The sequence below is a fragment of the Camponotus vicinus genome, unplaced genomic scaffold, assembly GCF_025532165.1.
Source record: "Camponotus vicinus isolate PSW18456_S1 unplaced genomic scaffold, iyCamVici1.0 SCAF_1, whole genome shotgun sequence".
Lineage (NCBI taxonomy): Eukaryota > Metazoa > Arthropoda > Insecta > Hymenoptera > Formicidae > Camponotus > Camponotus vicinus.
Window position 1 is genome coordinate 15,094,200 of NW_028141945.1, and position 18,808 is coordinate 15,113,007.

The 18,808-nt window shown below is 29.8% G+C and overlaps 1 protein-coding gene and 2 long non-coding RNA genes across 6 annotated transcripts in view; 1 reads left to right on the plus strand and 2 right to left on the minus strand.

The window, feature by feature from the left end:
- The window catches only part of LOC145977032 (uncharacterized), a 121,490-nt gene that overhangs the window by 43,128 nt on the left and 59,554 nt on the right, over window positions 1-18,808 (plus strand). For all 4 annotated transcript variants that reach the window (XM_083108666.1, XM_083108676.1, XM_083108681.1 and 1 more), the window contains one exon: window positions 3,651-3,834. In XM_083108666.1, the coding sequence (XP_082964792.1) occupies window positions 3,651-3,834 (184 nt within the window). The remainder of the gene's footprint in view (window positions 1-3,650; window positions 3,835-18,808) is intronic.
- Window positions 245-9,105, minus strand: LOC145977152 (uncharacterized). Its single transcript, XR_014440442.1, has 2 exons — window positions 9,011-9,105; window positions 245-582 (listed from the first exon to the last, which is right to left on the minus strand). It is a non-coding gene; the product is annotated as an uncharacterized LOC145977152 (long non-coding RNA).
- Window positions 12,909-14,969, minus strand: LOC145977146 (uncharacterized). Its single transcript, XR_014440440.1, has 2 exons — window positions 14,045-14,969; window positions 12,909-13,059 (listed from the first exon to the last, which is right to left on the minus strand). It is a non-coding gene; the product is annotated as an uncharacterized LOC145977146 (long non-coding RNA).

An 18,808-nucleotide genomic window follows, 5' to 3' on the forward strand; every position in this document is an offset into this window, starting at 1 on the left:
AGGACGTTAAGTATCTTTAAAAGTTTCAGAATTTAACAGCGAGAAAAAAATTCGGAAAACTTATCAATTCCAAAAATTTAAGCTCGCGAAAAACATTTCAAAAATATTTTAAGCTTAAAGGATCTAAGAATTCGTAAATCTTAAAAGTGAAGCATCTTAGTATCTCAGAAACATAAAGATGTGGATCTAAAGATCAAGCTAAAGGAATTTGAAAGAAGGAAAATAAATGACAATAAAACATACGTCAAGAAACCGATAATATACTTTATAAAAGTTACATATTTTTTCCCAATATCTTTCAAGATATTGAGAGAAATGTTAGGAAATACATCTCTTGCATTTGACGAAACGGTAGAAAACTGCAGGTATAAAGAATTATTTGTGAAAAAACATAGAGGAAATGAAGTAAGTGATTCAATCTACTGTAACATACAGCATAAAAGAATTTTATTTATTTAATTCCGTACTCGCTCTTTCTTTTTCTTGCTTTTTTCCTCTTTCTAGTTGGTCCTTTAAGATGCTTCCCTTCTGCTTTTCCATCCTTGCGCGTCTTTGCCAACTTTAATGTACATTGGAGCTGACCTGAAATCAAATTGAATATTTTTCTACGTCAATAAATCCTTTGGTTTTTCTCTCTCTGTCCTTCGCGACTTTTACCGATCTTCTTTGAACCCTTCTAATCATCGTAGAGTAAGAATTCGAATTTCTATTAATATTTGTCCATAAATTCCTATAATTTCTTCGAGATTATACGTTAACACAGAAATTTAATCAAAGTTCAATTTAATTTTCCAAATTTTTACGTATTGTTATATCCGTATAATCTATCGAAATCTTACGAAAAAAGAGATATCTTTATCAGAAAAAAATTTAATTATCCGAAATAAAATTCCCCGAAATAAAAGTGAATCTTTATCTTGTGTGGAAAGCTAATTTAAATAATGGAAACAAGGATACTTAACAATCCAAATGACTTCCACTGCTATTGTCGCGAGGGCGGTTAATAAACGGGTAGATTTTCTAAACAGGTTTCGGGAGGATTTATGTTAAAGAGGAATTACTATCGGATAAATCAGGCTGGGATTTCAAGCTTGCAGGGGGGTAGAGCAGAGAAGAAATGAGAAGTAAGGGGACGAGAAATCGGCAGAAGAAAAAAAAAGAAAGCACGCAAGTTACGACTTGGTGCCGTATCAGGTCGGTTTCCCGATTTTTCGCCAATCGAGAATAAACCGCGTTTCAGTTAAGGCTTTAATTAAGGGCGCCTCCGTCGGGATTATTCTCGTATAAAATGCGGTTATCTCGATGACATTCGCTCATTAATTTATTACGAGATAATTCATTTGGAGACATAAATGCGATATATAAATGCATATACGTGTATCTCACATTTTATGTCTTTATTTTATGTTTTCCGAGCGATATGTTTTGTCATATTTTTGCGATATTTTAACTGTGACACTCGCGCCTCCCGGTCATATATCTTTATCTTGTTTCGGGTGTAGCATATGCGGGACATAAAATGCAGGTGTCGTCTAAAATGTGAATAGTCGAGTTAGATAAAAGATGAACAATTACGTTAAGTAAAATGTATATAAATATATGAGGAAAGCTGTGCAATATTCTTGCCTCACATCGTAAGTAATATTTTTTTATCTCCCAGTAAACATCAAGTAACATTTATATAATTGTTAGTTGTAATTTCCCACTCAACAATATAACCGTTACATGTTATGTAACCGTTACATAACATGTAACAGTTATATTGTTGAGTGGGAAATTATAACTAATAGTTATATAACTGTTATTTAGTGTTTGCTGTTTCTACATTCTTATTGACTATATAAAAAAACGCGTGACAGTTAGCGAAACAATATATTTTAGATAAAAAAGAATTAACTTTACAACCACATTAAATACACGTAAAAAATATAAAATATAAAAAATATAAGATATAAAATATAAAATATAAAAATATAAAATAATAAAATATATTGGTTACCATCCATACAGCACAGAATATTGCAGCAATATTATTATAATATCGTAACATTGCAGCAATATTACTGCAACGTTCTGTGCTGTATGGGCATGAATAATTATAATTATTCTAATTTTGTGTATCAGTTTATAATTCGCAGTTAATTATAATTTAAAGGAACCTGAAGAAATTTATTTATTCCAAGCGGCAACTGTAATTTCTACGTTAACTATATATTATTTGCAAACCGCCTTAATAAATATTTATGAGACTGCGTGCAATTTCGCGTCTTCGCCGCGATATAACGATAGAGACACGTTGTTTTTAATCTAATCTGGGATGCCTCGTGGCACGTCCGGGAATACGAGATGTTATCGTCTTGCGAGAAATAAAGGAAAAAAGAGGGCAGAAAAAAAAGGATACATTTACGACCGCGCGAAATACCGGAGTTAAAAGTACTCGCTTCCGGTTCGCCTGTATTATATGTGTTATACGAAAGGGGAAACGACGCTACAAACGACATCGATTATCATCCCCGATGCGATACAAGGAAGATTGGGGAAATAACGTTTCTCACGTTTAAGCGCGGATCATGCTCGATAAAACTCAGCAACTTTCTCGCGCGCGCGGGGGAGGAAACACCCCGTGACCGGAGGGAAGAAAAGGCGGAAAGGCGAGTAGCAAGTCGGCGGAAAAACAGATACGAAACGAAGCTCGTTTTCTTTATCTGCTCGGGACTTGAAGACGATTTTTCGCGGCACCTTATCTCTCTCTCTCTCTCTTTCTTTTGTGTCTTATATATATATTTATACCTTATGGCCTCTAATATCTCTAGTAGTGTGTGCACATACTGCAGTTGGATAAAGTTACGTGCCTCGGAGTCTCGACTCCTATTGTTAGATCTTTGAATTACCAGAATCTTACTCAGTGGATTTGCGGAGTCTTGATGTCTAAATCCTCGGGGATTAACTTCCGGAAATGTTGTCTCAATGAACGGTCGCGAAAGTAGCAATAAATAAGAGATAGTTTCTTTTGAGAGAATTAATTCGGGTACTTTTTCAGAAAAAAGAAGATGCAGCTTCCAAGTTTGTTCTGAAAAGTATCTCCGTGTGAGAAAAGTTTTTTATCAAAATTAATAGCAAAGCTATACAGTAAGAATAATAAATTAGATAATTGCGTGTAAACAAGTATGAGGTTTTAAAGAGAGATTATACTTCCTGAGATTAAGTGGCAGTTTTTTTTTATATTGAATTGTGTTTTGATTTTCCGATCATTATTAATTTAAATGAATAATTATGAAGTAGTAATTAAATTGAATAATAATTAAATTGTTCTCAAAATAATAATGGATTCATTGAGAGTCAATGGATAATAAATGGCATGAATAAAGCACATGTAGACAGTCGGAATACTGTATCGTAATTTCAATATCGATGGCGTGATTAATTTTTTATTTAATGTGCCGCAATTAATTTTTGATGTGCTAATAATATGTATCAATTAATTTATACACACACCAATAAGAGCATTAGTACATATTAATTGCGGATGTCGAATTAAAAGATAATTAATCAGGTATAGTAATTAGATTGCTATTATAGAATACGGATCCTTTAATTAAATTTCGGGAAGGAATAGACTCGACCTATTTAATGGTTTCTCTCTGTTCCAGGATTCCACACCTATACGTTGAACGAAAGCGTGCACACGGAAAGGGAGGAGGACGAAATCCTGACAGTGAAATACGAGGATGGCAGGTGGTCGAAACCGTATTACGACTGCGGAGGTGGTAATATCTGGATGCTGACCTACACCGTGCCCTTCTTCGGATACGTCAACGACACCTATTTCTTCAAGTAAGCACGAATCCATCGCGTTCTTAAGCCCGCGTCACTTACTTAATTACTTTTGTCCACGAATCAGAGGGATGACGACATGTCGTGATTCTTTTACACTTGATTCGTCTCTACATTTTTACCGTTCATTCCACCCTTTCACATCTATAAGTAAGTGTGCCCAATTTTGATTACGTAAAGCATCATGATCGATTCTGCTTATGAATTTAAATATAAGAAAGATTACCAATACTTAACGTTTTATAATAAATAAAATATAAATAAAATATATAAATAAAATATATAATATATATAAAATATAAAATATATAATAAAATATAAAATATATAATATAATACATATAAATAAAATAATTGTTATATATTATGTAAATAAAATATATAAGAATGTGAATTTTTTTATGTGATACATATCAGGTCAAATGTAGTGAATAATTTCAAATCCCCATTAATCGGATTTTGTCAGCTCTATTGTCGAAATATTATGGAGATCATCCGTCAATCTCTACTCCTTTTATATAGAAAAATTGGACGTAAATGAGAATTTACGAGACCGTTTTAATTTAAGTGCTACTCGCTATTGTAAACGCACTACTCGCAAATTAAGAACTCGCGTCGTACTATCATTTTCGTTTTGGGATTGGAATCTAAAGGTCTTTGAGTAGAAAAATCTCCCCAAGGAATGCATGCGAACTTTAGAATAAAAAGTTCCAAGAATTCTAAAGATCTGAAAACCCACATATCAAAGCTTGCGAGGAGAGATTGGAGATTCCAGACGTATTTTAGATACTGAATTCCCGTATTTTGCATGAAAATGTATAACGTCGAATTCTTTTATTAACAACTTTTTTTTTTATACCGGGACTAAAGGACTAACAATCTGCAGGATTCATTTAACAGTAGAAACGCTTAAATTACGCCGTACAATGAAGGGTGTAATTAATTCTAATAACGGTAATTAACATTTCTCTTCGTTAATTCGATAATTTGGGAATTTATTTTCCAAATTACTCTTTCCTTAACGGAGCAATTCGCGTTTCAGCTTCATTGTTAAAGTAATTCTTTCGATTGTTATTGCTTTTCTCGCGCAATTTGCAACCGTCCGTTTTGCACAGGTCCAATGTCAATTTGATCGTAATTGCGACGTAAATTTGATCAACGGATTGGCAGGCACCGCCTGCGTAATGAAACATCGGTATCGCCGCGATATAAAAGGAGAAAAAAAAATCAAGGATCGCGTATATCCACAATGAATTTTTTTAATGACGCTATTAATTTAAGAATCGGATAATATTCAGTTACGTTGTTCGATGCTCCACTTTACCGCAAAAATTACAAAGATATCATTTTCCAAGCGCATTTTATAATGGTGACGTCTTTCGTTAATGAATTTAAAAGGAGGGAAAAAAAAGATAGGATAAATGAAGAAAATCCGACGCGATATCCGATATTTTTAAACGTAATAAGTTCTCGAGGGGGATCGCACGATATACAGGTTGTCCCTAATTAACGATATATCGATTAACTTGCCAGTTTTTTATCATGATTTTTTAAAATCAATATTTTCTTGAAAAATGTATTTTAAAAAACACTGTTTCCTTCAAAATATTGTTCAAGTGATTTTCTCAAACTTTATCACGGAATCGAAATTAACGTGCGTTGTATGTAAATTATATATTTTGTCAGCCAATAAATGTACGTGATTTATAGTTTAATATAAAAATAAGAAAATTTACATCCAACGGGAAAGCATCATAGTCATAAAGACAACATTTTTCATGAAAATTGTTATAGAAAGAGAAAATACAGAGGATACTGCTCCATAGAATTATTTTATCTACTCTGATATTTATATGTTATTTATTATATATATACGTATATTTTATTTAATCCCATTATATTATTTATTATATATACGTATATTTTATTCAATCAGCAATAATACTTTCAGAAACAATATTTTTTACTAAATCTGTTTATTATTATGTTTATTATTCTCGTGATGTTCGCGAAGTATTGTACTTATAGTTGATAAAGAAGCAGAGAAGCTTACATCTCTCTTTCTTTTCTCGTAGGAAAGCCCGCTTTTCTGAAGAAAAGCGCCTTACATACGTATCGTCTGTCCGTTCAATATCGCAAAATTCTTTATCTTCAGATATATAAGGTGAAATTATGATAATATTATTATAACAAATTGAATTTGCAATCAATCGCATTTTAAATTTCCAGGAGCGATGTTAACTTTATACGGCAAATGTGCCATATATAAATCCTATAAGAATCTTAAAATATTGACGAGAACAATTATACTATGAATAACTGTTAGCTTTTACCAAAAAGAAAAATTTAAATACATATAACTGAAATAATCTTATTTTTTAATAATAAGGTAAATTAGAAAAATTAAGTAAAATAATTCAAGAAATATTGTTTACTCTTTCTCTCTCTCTCTCTCTCTCTCTCTCTTTGTACTTTACATATTTGCGCGTGACGTCAATATAACCGTTCGTTTATTTATAGTGAATATTCATAATATTTTATGCAAATCTTATATCTATTTCTATTTGAAAAAATATACTTTTACAATTTATTTATTTAATTCTTATTGAATTATGTTTATAATGTATGTATAATATAATTATTATATAATTATTATATAATTATTATATTTATAATATATATTTCAAAACTTTAAAAAAATGTTCTAATAATCAAATCAATTATATTTATATCATATAATTATATAAACATAACTGATTAAATTATTAGAATATTTTAAATGTTTTGAAAAATTACACATCATCACATGCGTAAGTGATTAGTATAAACGGAGAAATAGGCATTTAAAATCATGGTTGCTGACGGCAAACATTTATACGGCAGAAGAGTTACGTCATTTAGGGACACACAGCATGCGAGAAGTTCGCGATCATGTTTGCCTTTGAGAATCGGCGAAACTGAAGGCGGCAAGAGCAGAGAGCACAAAAAGCGCACATCGTGGCATAGCGGCCGTATTATGCAGCCGCCCTAATGGTAGCCTGTCCTGTACGCGCCCTTGCTTGTGCTCGCAGGGGTGGCAACAAGTGAGCGGGGGTGGACGGGCCACGGGAAAGTTACACTAAAGTTATCAACTCGCCCGCGGACCTTGTCGATATTAGCAGCGAAGTTGCTTGCCGACAAACTGTCGCGCAACCAACGCGAATTTTCCGAAGATCCATCGACCGGTCGACGCGGAAATCATCCCCATCGCTCCGAGCTCCTCCTTTCCGAGCTCCTCCGGAATCGTTCAACTTCGTCAAATTATAGGGACTTCTTGCGCGCGTGAATATGAAAATAGTTGAAATATTCGATGGAAGAAAATCCCGGCGGTTTCGCATTCTTCCTTGAAAATGAGATTCTCAGTAGCGGAACATTTTCGCGATGACGGTGCCTTCTTATCAGGAGTGAAACTTTGTCGATTTGTTATTCGAGAGGGGCAGATATTTGATCGAACGTACGCGCCATTCTTGTTAAATTGATTTTTAAATTATCGCGAATTTATGCGAAAATTTGGAAACGTATTGTTTGCAGCCAATTCTCTGAAAAATCAGATTTTCTATAAGATAAATTTCATTGTATAATGAGATAATCGAAAATTATAATATTAGCAATTTACGTACTTGTATAATATTTTTGCACTTGGCTATATATTTTATAGTATGATTTTATACATAAATTTATTTTTTGCCAAAGAAATATCTTAATTAACTCTTTGTTAGACAAAAAGAGGTGTAAGAAGGACTAATTGTGAGAAATAGCATGAAAATTGCAGAATGATTCAAATGTCATTCAAAGAATTTTTTTCTCAATCTTTATTATTTAAAATAAATTTATAAATAAATTTTAAATATCTTAAAATTATAATAATTATAATTATAATAAATTTTAAATATTTTAAAATTATAAATAAATTTTAATTTCAAATTTTAATTACCAACGATTAAAATTAAAGATGCTTGGCGAATTTTTAATTAGGCTTTAATATATTTTTTTTTTTTTAAACGTACTTATGTATCAAATTACTTTATATTGCAATATTAAAAGCTACGATTCCCAATTAAATTTTAATAAAAGAAAATTGAAATGTATTTTCGACAGGAAACACACATCGTCCTGTGCTCACACGCGATTTGTCCAACCGCGTATAAAGCGGAATTAAATGTTTACATGATAAATTATTAATTACCTTGCATTATATCAGAGGACTGGGCGACATCTTCTATGATTACCTTTCCTTTGATTCTCCGAACAAAGGATATGACTAACGATGTTTCGGGATAACTATAATACTCTGTTGTGATCGTAAATGAAGTACGGGGTTCCTTGTTTTATATGTTGATGTTTCATCCGTCAGTGTTTTCTTTTGACAAACTTTAGATGAAATCATAATGGCTGCCAATATCACGATTATCAGCAAAATATTCACAAGAAATCTCATTTTCGATGAGCGACGCCGCCGGTTTTTTAAATAATAAAAAGATTGGGAAATTGAAGCTTATAAATATCATTTATTTCTATTTTTTTAATAGTCCTTTTTTATAATTATTTAATTTTAATTATTAAAATCTTAATATCTTCTCTCTCTGTCACACACAGGGAAAAAGTTATTCCATTTGAGATTTTACTTGCTCGATATTTTTATCAAACACTTCATTTTAATTTGTTTTAATTATTTCAAATTTTATCATCTTTGTTTCCGTTCGATCACTGATTCGATTCTAGCAAGTAAATAAACTCTGCAATCTCCTCACTGCGAACCTATCGTTTATATCCTTTCGATTACGTAAGCGAAATGAAAAAAAAACTGGTTATTAATAAATTTGTGGAATTTTACGAACACATTTGAAGAATTACGGCTGAGTTATACAGATTTACTTATTTACTTATTTTAATTACCAACCTTGATGTGCTATGAGATGCTTGATAGATATGATCATGTTTTTATGATAGATAAAATTCATACGTAGTAAATAAAATGTAATAAATAAATAAACATTCGCATTTGCAAGACGGTTACATTTGAATATAAAGACGAAAATTAAAATAAAATTTGTACAGATAAATAAATGATAAAGTTATATATTAGATTTGATATTAGACAGCTATTACCTCATATTTTTTACAATTATCTAATTTACCTTCTTTGCGTGCTAGCGAAGTATTTTTCGACAATTTCCATGGGTATCTTTCTTCTGACCCTCTTCACAATCCCATGAAGATTCCACATCTTTATCCGGAAAATAAAAGATACTATATGGAATTACTTCAAGCACGGGGCCTTCATCCGACATTTCGTTTGAAGATGTTTCATTTGAAGATGTTTCATCTATCAATGTCTCATTCATTGACGTTTCCTCTTGACAAGTTTCAGGTGGAATTACAATTGTCAGCAATATCACAATTTTCAATAAAATGTTTACGTGAAACTTCATTTTTTAACAATGCTTCAGAACTCGCGATGCTTTAAATAATATAAATATTGAAAAATTCAAGTTTGAATATCGCTGTTCCTATTTTTCAATTATTTCTCTTCTGTTAATTTCAAATTTTATTAATTTTCTTTCATTTATTTAAACGCTTTACTTGCTCGAAATTTTGTTAATTATTTTTTTTTCTAATTTCTTTTTACTTTTTCTTTGTAGATACACAGTTTTAACTTTGATTGATTCAAGTAAGTAGCAAATGCAATTCTGCAATCTGTTCGTTGCGAGCTTATCATTTATATTCCTCCGATTATGTAAGTATAATGAAAAAATAAATAAATTTCACGGTTACTTCTAAAGAAACTATGACTATTACAGAAAGTCATTACTTAGTTATTCAGATAATAATTATGTCAGATAATAATTATGTTTTGATGCGACGTGTGAGGTATATAAGAGATAGAATTATAGGAGGAAAATGCGATTCGTAAGGTAAATAAGATGAATAAACATTACATGTAAATATGATGAAGAAAAAAATGTATCGGCAGATACAATAAAAATATTGTACATCCGTAAATTAGAGATACGATTATGTGAATTGCATATTTTTTATTTGAATTACCTTGCATTGCTAATGTGCTATAGGATTCCGCGACATTTTCCATGATGATTTCGTTGGCCTTCTGGACAAGAAGCGATTCTATCCTGTACAACAATGATTGATTTAGGAACCGGAATTATACGTCTCTTCGGTACTTCTGTAGTTTGAGACGATGGTATCTCTGTGCTTTCTTGACACGCTCCAAGTAGAATTATATTGACCACAAATATCACACTTAATAAAATCTTGATGAAAAGTTTCATTTTCGAGCGATATCGCCAAGTTTGGGAAACAATAAAAACATTGAATGATCGAAATTCAAGTATTTGTCCCTATTTTGCGTCTTGTCTAATTATTTCAAATTTTGTCTTGTATTGAAATATTTCAGTTACGCGAAATTTTATTCGTCGAATATAACTCTTTTATTTCTCCGAGTTTTTTTCAATTTTGACTCTACTCAGTTCCAGCATATAAACGTACTTTGCAATCTATTCATTGCGGGAACTATTATTTATATCCTCCCGATTACATAAATGTAGTGAGAAAAACAACACACTCTTACTCAATCATTTCGAAGAAACGAGATATTATGCATTTAATTATTCATAAGGCAATTATAAGAATCCTGTTACACGCTGTAAGATGCTAAAAATATAGGATTATGTCTCTATGAATGATAGATGGAATCCATCATAGGTATAATAACAACGCAAACAAAATGTAATAAATAAATGTTATATTCAAAGAAAAATAACACAGGCCCACAAAAAAAAAGTACCCTGTGCTGGCGATCTGACTAGGCTAGTCTTATGTATTTTGGCCCGCTGAATTCGAATCTGACGTCAGAATTGCTCCATCACGTCACAGTTTTTTTAAATCTCAAAAATAGACGAAAATTTCGTAAAAATCGACATTCTAGGATAATAAGACTGCGCTTCTTAAAGAAAAAGTTATCAAAATCATATTTTAATGTATTTTCAGACATTATAAATCCAAATCCGACCTAGAATATAAACGTTGTGCTCATTTTTTATTTTTTTTATTTTTTCAAGTTGTAACACCTAAAATTTACTGCAAACAGATTCTATTTATCAAGATGCGAAGATATTAAGATAGGTTTTTATTTCCAGATAGCACAATCTTTTTTTTCATGTACCTCTAGCGCTTTAAAGACATGAAAAGAGGTTTGTGACCTATATAAAGAAATTTCTGCATCTTATACGAACTCAACAGCTAGAAGCTGTAAGTTTCGAAAAAATTTTTCTCAAAATTTGAACTTGGAGAATATAAGATTAATTCTTTCCAATATAAGATTTATGAATGAACTAAAATCAAATATGGAATACGGAAGATTGCTACTTTTTCATGACAAATGTTAATGGAATCGATGGTATGATTGGTGTGACAAATCGGATTTGGATTTATAATGTCAGAAAATACATGGAAATATGATTTCGGTAACTTTTCCCTCAAGAAGCGCAGTCTTACTACCCTAGAATGTCGATTTTTACGAAATTTTCGTCTTTCTTTTTTGAGATTTAAAAAAAACTGTGATGTGATGGAGCAATTCTGACGTCAGATTCGAATTTAGCGGGCCAAAATACATAAGACTAGCCTAGTCAGATCGCCAGCACAGGGTACTTTTTTTTTTTGTGGGCCTGTGTAATTATAAGCAGATAGAAATAAAAATACGATAGGCTTATATCTATTCTACGTTGATTGGATGCAAGTTTATCTCTCAATCTTTTATATTTTAATAATATTAATGTATCTCTTATATTTTTAATAATTATCTTGCATTTTTAAATGACTTAAATGATTAATCTTCTTGATGATTTTTTCGTTGAGCTTTCGGTGTAGATATTTAATGAATTATATTTCTATGATATTTAATGAAATTATAAACATCCATGTTTTTTTCTATATTCTTTTAACATTGTCTAGGAATCATGACCGTTTATATTATAACTATTAGCAGAATCTTTACGAAAAGTTTTATTTCCCATCAATTTTTACAAAGCTGAAGAAAAAATAAAAAGATTGGAAGATTGATTCAAATATATCATTTGTTCCTATCTTTCAATCCGTCATTTTTTCTGATTATCCCAAAAATGCTCGCAATTTCTTTTATATTTTATATTTATATTTTATAATTTCTTTTATCTTTTATATTTTATATTTCCGAAATTTTTTTGTCATAAAATTTTCCCTTACTCATAGCTTCTTATTAATTTCTTTAAATTCCTATAATATTTTTTTCTTTCGATTCATAAATTTGTTTGATAGATTCCAATAAAATGAAGCCTGCAATTTGCGTTATGGATAATGATGTTTATATGTTTCCGATTGCGGCTTCCGAAGCCTTTCGTTGTTGAAAGACAAAACTGGTTTATTAACGATTCTATTCTCACCGTTTCTGAGAAACTGTGTTTGCTGTAAAGATTTATATACGCTATTTACATACAATAAATATTAATCTTTGAAAAGCCAAGAGATGCTCAAAATGCAATACTACGCTTTATTGAAAAAATGCTCGTAATGTGATTTGTAAAATCGATTCATTTATTTCCTGATTTCAAGTTTCAGGCAGAATTACAATGATCGCCAATGTCATTATTATCGGTACAATGTTCATGGATAATATTAAGCGAAAGATGAAATCTCGCGGTCATTTTTATAAAATCTGAAGGTTATGATCGTCATAAAAATGTGATTCGATATATATGTGCAACTATACTAATGTTTGCATATTAAAAAATATTTTTGCAGAATAAGATTATTGCATAAACATTCGCTTTCGCGGAATGATTGATCTAGAGATATAAATAATCTCGTATCGCATGCGATTTCGCGCATTTAAAATTAAATACGATAATCTCATCGCATATTGATAGACATGAAGATGCCGTGATATGACTATTATATAGCAATTATATATAATAATATTTTCATTAAACATTACTTACGTATATTTTGCGAGTAAGATTAAAAATAAATGACTATAATAAATTTTGGTTAAAATAATGATTAATTTATTGATTAATTCGGTAGACTTCTAAGACAATATTTGATATATTAAAACAAAGATTTATATTTTCTTGCTTGCATATATGTAAGACACTTTTTGAATTTTTAAAATTGCCAAAGTTTTTTCTCGAATCTGTAAACATAAAATTAATTATAAATAAATACAAGAAAGAGGGAGAGAGAAAGAAACAGAGAAAGAGAGAGTAGTAAATTATAATTCAATTTATAATATTCTTAATATTGAAAAGCTCTGGAATTTAGTTCTAGTTTATTTTATATGTGTATTATATTATACATAATACATGTGAATTTTAGAGAAGAAAATGCTAGTTCTGTATTTAATAAATATTGATATATTGATGCAATATTAAAACATATCTTATTAAAACAATTTACGCTACTTTACACACACACATGTAATATAATAGAATGTTTAAAAAAATTCCATAAGTAAATTATGATTTAAAAAAGAGTGCATTTAAGAAGAAGAGACAAAACAATTGAAATTAAACAATTCTATCCTTAATAATCTCAGCAATTAAAATTAGTCTTTATAATATAATAAAATAACAATTCATGTATACACAATATGCGCTTATATATGCTTCTTGTGATATTTTTGTTAAATTCTTCTATGAATTTTTTTAAATTACTTCAAATTTTATCGCCTTTGTTTCCGTTCACTGGTTCGGTTGTTCGATTCTAGCAAATAAATAAACTCTGCAATCTCTCCGCTACGGGCCTATTAATTATATCCTTTCGATTACGTAAATAAAATAAAAAAGAAACTGGTTAATAAATTTTGTTTCAAATTTTACGAACACATTTGAAGAGACTACGATTGTGTGATACAGATTTACTTATTTACATATATTAATTATAAACTTTGATGTGCTATGAGATGCTTGAAAGATATGATCATGTTTTTATGACAGATAAAATTCATCGTAAATAAAATATAATAAATAAACATTCACTTTCGCGAAACGATTACATTTGAATATAAATATGAAAATAAAATTGGCACAGATATATGAAATATATGATAAAAATAGCTCACATATACATTAAACTTGATATTGAGAATGCAGCTATTACCTCATATATTTTATAATTACCTTATTTCTTTGCATGTTAGAATACTCTTCGACATTTTCCAAAGCCATCTTTCCTCTGACCCTCCTCACAAGGTTCCACATTTTTATCCCGAACGTATATGATACTATATTGAATTATTTTAGGCAAGAGACCGCTTTTATTTATCGACGTTTCGTTTGTAGATGTTTCGTTTGTAGATGTTTCGTTTGTAGATGTTTCATCTGTCAATGTCTCATCCATTGACGTTTGTTCTTGACAAGTGTCACGTGGAATTACAATTGTCACCAATATTACAATTTTTAATAAAATGTTTACGTGAAACTTCATTTTTTGACAACGTTTCAGAACTCGTGATGCTTTAACTAATACAAACTTTGGAAAATTGAAGTCCAAATATTACTGTTCCTATTTTTCAATTATTTCTTTCCTGTTTATATTTCAAATTTTATTAATTTTCTTTCACTTATTTAACGCTTTACTTGCTGGAAATTTTGTTAATTATTTTTTTTAAATTTCTTCGAATTTTTACTCTTTCTTTATAGATTCACTGTTTTCGATTTTAACTTCGATCCATTCTAATAAGTAGCAAATGCAACTCTGGAATCTGTTCGTTTGCGAACTTATCATTTATATTCTTCGGATTACGTAAGTGTAATAAAAAAATTAAAAAAATTTCATGGCTACTTCTAAAGAAACTATGACTATTATAAAAAGTCATTACTTAGTTAATCAGATAATAATTATGTCTTTTGACGTGATGTATGAAGTATGTGAGAGATAGAAGGAAGATGCGATTCGTAACGCGAATAAGATGAATAAACATGAGTTGTAAATTCGACTGAAGAAAAAATGTATAGTAAGAATATGGTAAATTCGTAACAATTCTGTAAATTTACTAGAGATACGATTATTTGAATTGCATGTTTTTAACAATTACCTTCTATTGCTAATGTGCTATAGGATTTGATGACATTTTCCATGATGATCTATTCGTTGACCTTCTGGACAAGAAGCGATTCTATCCGGTACTACGATAATTCTCCTTGAAGACGGAATTTCAGACCACGGTATCTCTGTGCTTTCTTGACACGCTCCAAGTAGAATTATATTGACCACAAATATCATACTTAACAGAATCTCGACGAGAAGTTTCATTTCTGAGCGATATCGCAAAGTTTGCGAAACAATAAAAACGTTGAAAGATCGAAATTAAAGTATTTGTTTCTATTTTTCAATCGCCTTTTCTAATTATTTCAAATTTTGTCTTGTATTTAAATATTTCCTTTACGCGAAGTTTTATTCGTCGAATGTAATTTTTTTATCCCTCCGATTTTTTTCGACTTTGACTACTAAGTTCTAGCATATAAACGTACTTTGTAATCTATTTATTGCGGGAACTATCATTTATATTCTTCCGATTACATAAATGTAGTGAAAAAATAATACAATCTTACAATCATTTCCAAGAAACGAGGAATTAAGCCTCTAATTATTTATAAAGCAATTGATGTTAACTTGGATGCGCGTGCAAGATGCTATAAAGAAAAGAAAATTAGGATTATGTCATTATAAATGATAGATGGAGTCCAGGATAGATATAATAACGCAAAATGTAATAAACGAACATTATATTTAAAGAAAAATAGATACAAGTAGATAGAAATAAAAATATGATAGGCTTATATCTATTCTACGTTGATTGGATACAGGTTTATTTCTCAAATAATTTTTTTTTTAACAATTATTTTGCTCTTTTAAATGACTTGACATCTTCCTGATTTTTTCATTGATTTTCTGGTATAACTAAGATATTTATTAAAATTATAAATATCCATTTTTCTCTATATTCTTTTGACATTTTCTAAGTGGAAATCATAATGGTCGCTTATATCAACAGACATCAACAGAATCTCAATGAAAAGTTTTATTTTCTAATTTTCACAAAGCTGAAGAAACAATAAAAAGATTGAAAAATCGATTCAAAAATATTATTTGTTCCTATCTTTCAATCTGTTATTTTTTCTGATTATTCTCAAGTACTCGCAATTTCTTCTAATATTTAGATATTTCCTTTTCTGAAATTTTTGTCAATTTTTGCTTATTCGTTGCTCCTTATTAATTTCCTATAAATTTCCATAATGTTTTTTTTCTCGACAAATTTGTCTGTTAAATTCCAAAATCTGCAATTTGCATCCGTCAAGGGTAATATTCCTCCCATTGCGTAAGCCTTTCGTTGTGAAGACAAAACTGGTTTATTAACAAATCATTACTTATCATTAGTTATTCAGATAATAATTAGGTCACTTTTGATGTGATGTATGAGGTATGTGAAAGAATAGATAGAATTATAGAAGAATGATAGAATTATAGAAGGAAAATGCGATTTTTAATGTGAATTAGACTATGAATAAATTATATATAAATGCGAATAAAGGAAAAAATATATCGGCAGATAGAGTAAAAATATAGTAGACAATTCTGTAACAATTCTGTGAATTTAACATTAGAGATACGATTGAATTGCATATTTTTGATAATTACCTTGCATTGCTAATGTGCTATAGGATTTGTCGACATTTTCCATGATGATCTATTCGTCGACCTTCTGGACAAGAAGCGATTCTATCCTGTACAACGATCATTGTTCTTGGAGACGGACGTAAACGTCTCGGTACTTTTGTGGTTTTAGACGACGGTATCTCTGTGCTTTCTTGACACGCTCCAAGTAGAATTATATTGACCACAAATATCACACTTAATAAAATATTGATAAAAAGTTTCATTTTCGAGCGATATCGCAAAGCTTGAAAAACAATAAAAACATTGAAAGATCGAAATCCAAGTATTTGTTTCTATTTTTCAATCGCTTTTTCTAATTATTTCAAATTTTCTTGTATTTAAATATTTCCCTTACGCAAAACTTTTTTTTATTTCTCCGAGTTTTTTTCGATTTTGACTATTCAGTTCTAGCATATAAACGTACTTTGCAATCTATACATTGCGGGAACTATCATTTATATTCTTCCGATTGCATAAATATAGTAGAAAAAAATAACACAATCTTCGAATCGTTTCGAAGAAACGTGAAATTATGCCTTTAATTATTTATAAAGCATGGATAACGTTTATATTCTTCCGATTGCGTAAGCCTTTTATTGTGAAGACAAAACTGGTTTATTAACCAGATTCTATCACTGCTTCTGAGAAACTATGTTTGCTATAAAGATTTATATACGCTATTTACATACAATAAATATTAATCTTGTTGTACCAAGAAATACTTAAAATGCAACTATGCCTTGTTAAAAAGATGCTTGCAACATGATTTGTAAGGTCGATGTTACATTCACTTCCTGACAAGTTCCAGAATTACATTATCATTATTATCGCCAATATCATTATCATCGGTACAATGTTCATGAATAATCTCAAACGGTATCGCAAAAGATGAAATCACTCTCGTGGTTTTTTTCTATAAAATCTGATGATTATGACGTCATATAAAAATGATTCTTTATATATATATATATATATATATATATATATATATATATATATATATATATATATATATATATATATATATATACAGGGTGACCCATTTTAACTTAGGCAGCCAAATAACTCGAAAAATAAGCAAGATAGAGAAAAATGTTTTAGACAAAAGTTGTATGGTTTCGAGGGGGCCATAAGATGGTATCATTGGTTTGACCTTGAAGAGTCATTTGAAGGTCACGTGAAGGTCACTTCAATTTTTTAAAATGGAATACCCTATATATTTTTGTACATTCTTGTAGCTTATTTCGAGAGCTTTCCAAAACACTATAATTAAGTACCTTTCCGTTAAGTACTTTTTGAGTTATGATGCTTGAAATAATTTCTTAATTTTACATAAACCGTAAAATATCTTGTAAAATATTCATTTTTCGATTATCTTACCTTAATACTTTTATGTACAAAATAATGAGAGGAATCAATTGGTGTAAAGAAAACACATAGTTGTTTTTAAGAAAAAATATGGAATTGTTAATTGCAAATTACATATTTTTTCTTCGAAACAACTATGTGTTTTCTTTACACCAATTGATTCCTCTCATTATTTTGTACATAAAACTATTAAGGTAAGGTAATCGAAAAATGAATATTTTACAAGATATTTTACGGTTTATGTAAAATTAAGAAATTATTTCAAGCCTCATAACTCAAAAAGTACTTAACGAAAATGTACTTAATTATAGTGTTTTGGAAAGCTCTCGAGATGAGCTACAAGAATGTACAAAAATATATAGGATGTTCCATTTAAAAAAATTGAAGTGACCTTCACGTGACCTTCAAATGACTCTTCAAGGTCAAACCAATGATACCATCTTATGGCCCCCTCGAAACCATACAACTTTTGTCTAAAACATTTTTCTCTATCTTGCTTATTTTTCGAGTTATTTGGCTGCCTAAGTTAAAATGGGTCACCCTGTATATATATATACAATCATATCAATGTGTACATATTAGAAAATATTATTGCAGAATAAGATTAATATGACAAGAGATACATGTAATGCATAAACATTCGCTTTCGCGGAATGATTGTATCTAGATATATAAATAATCTCGTGTCGCATGCGATTTCGCGCATTTAAAATTAAATATGATTTCATCGCATATTGATAAAGATAACATAAAAATGTCGTGATATGACTATTATATATCAGCTGTATATAATAATATTTCCATTAAATTACATTAATTATGTATTAGCGACTAAAATTAAAAATAAATGATTATAA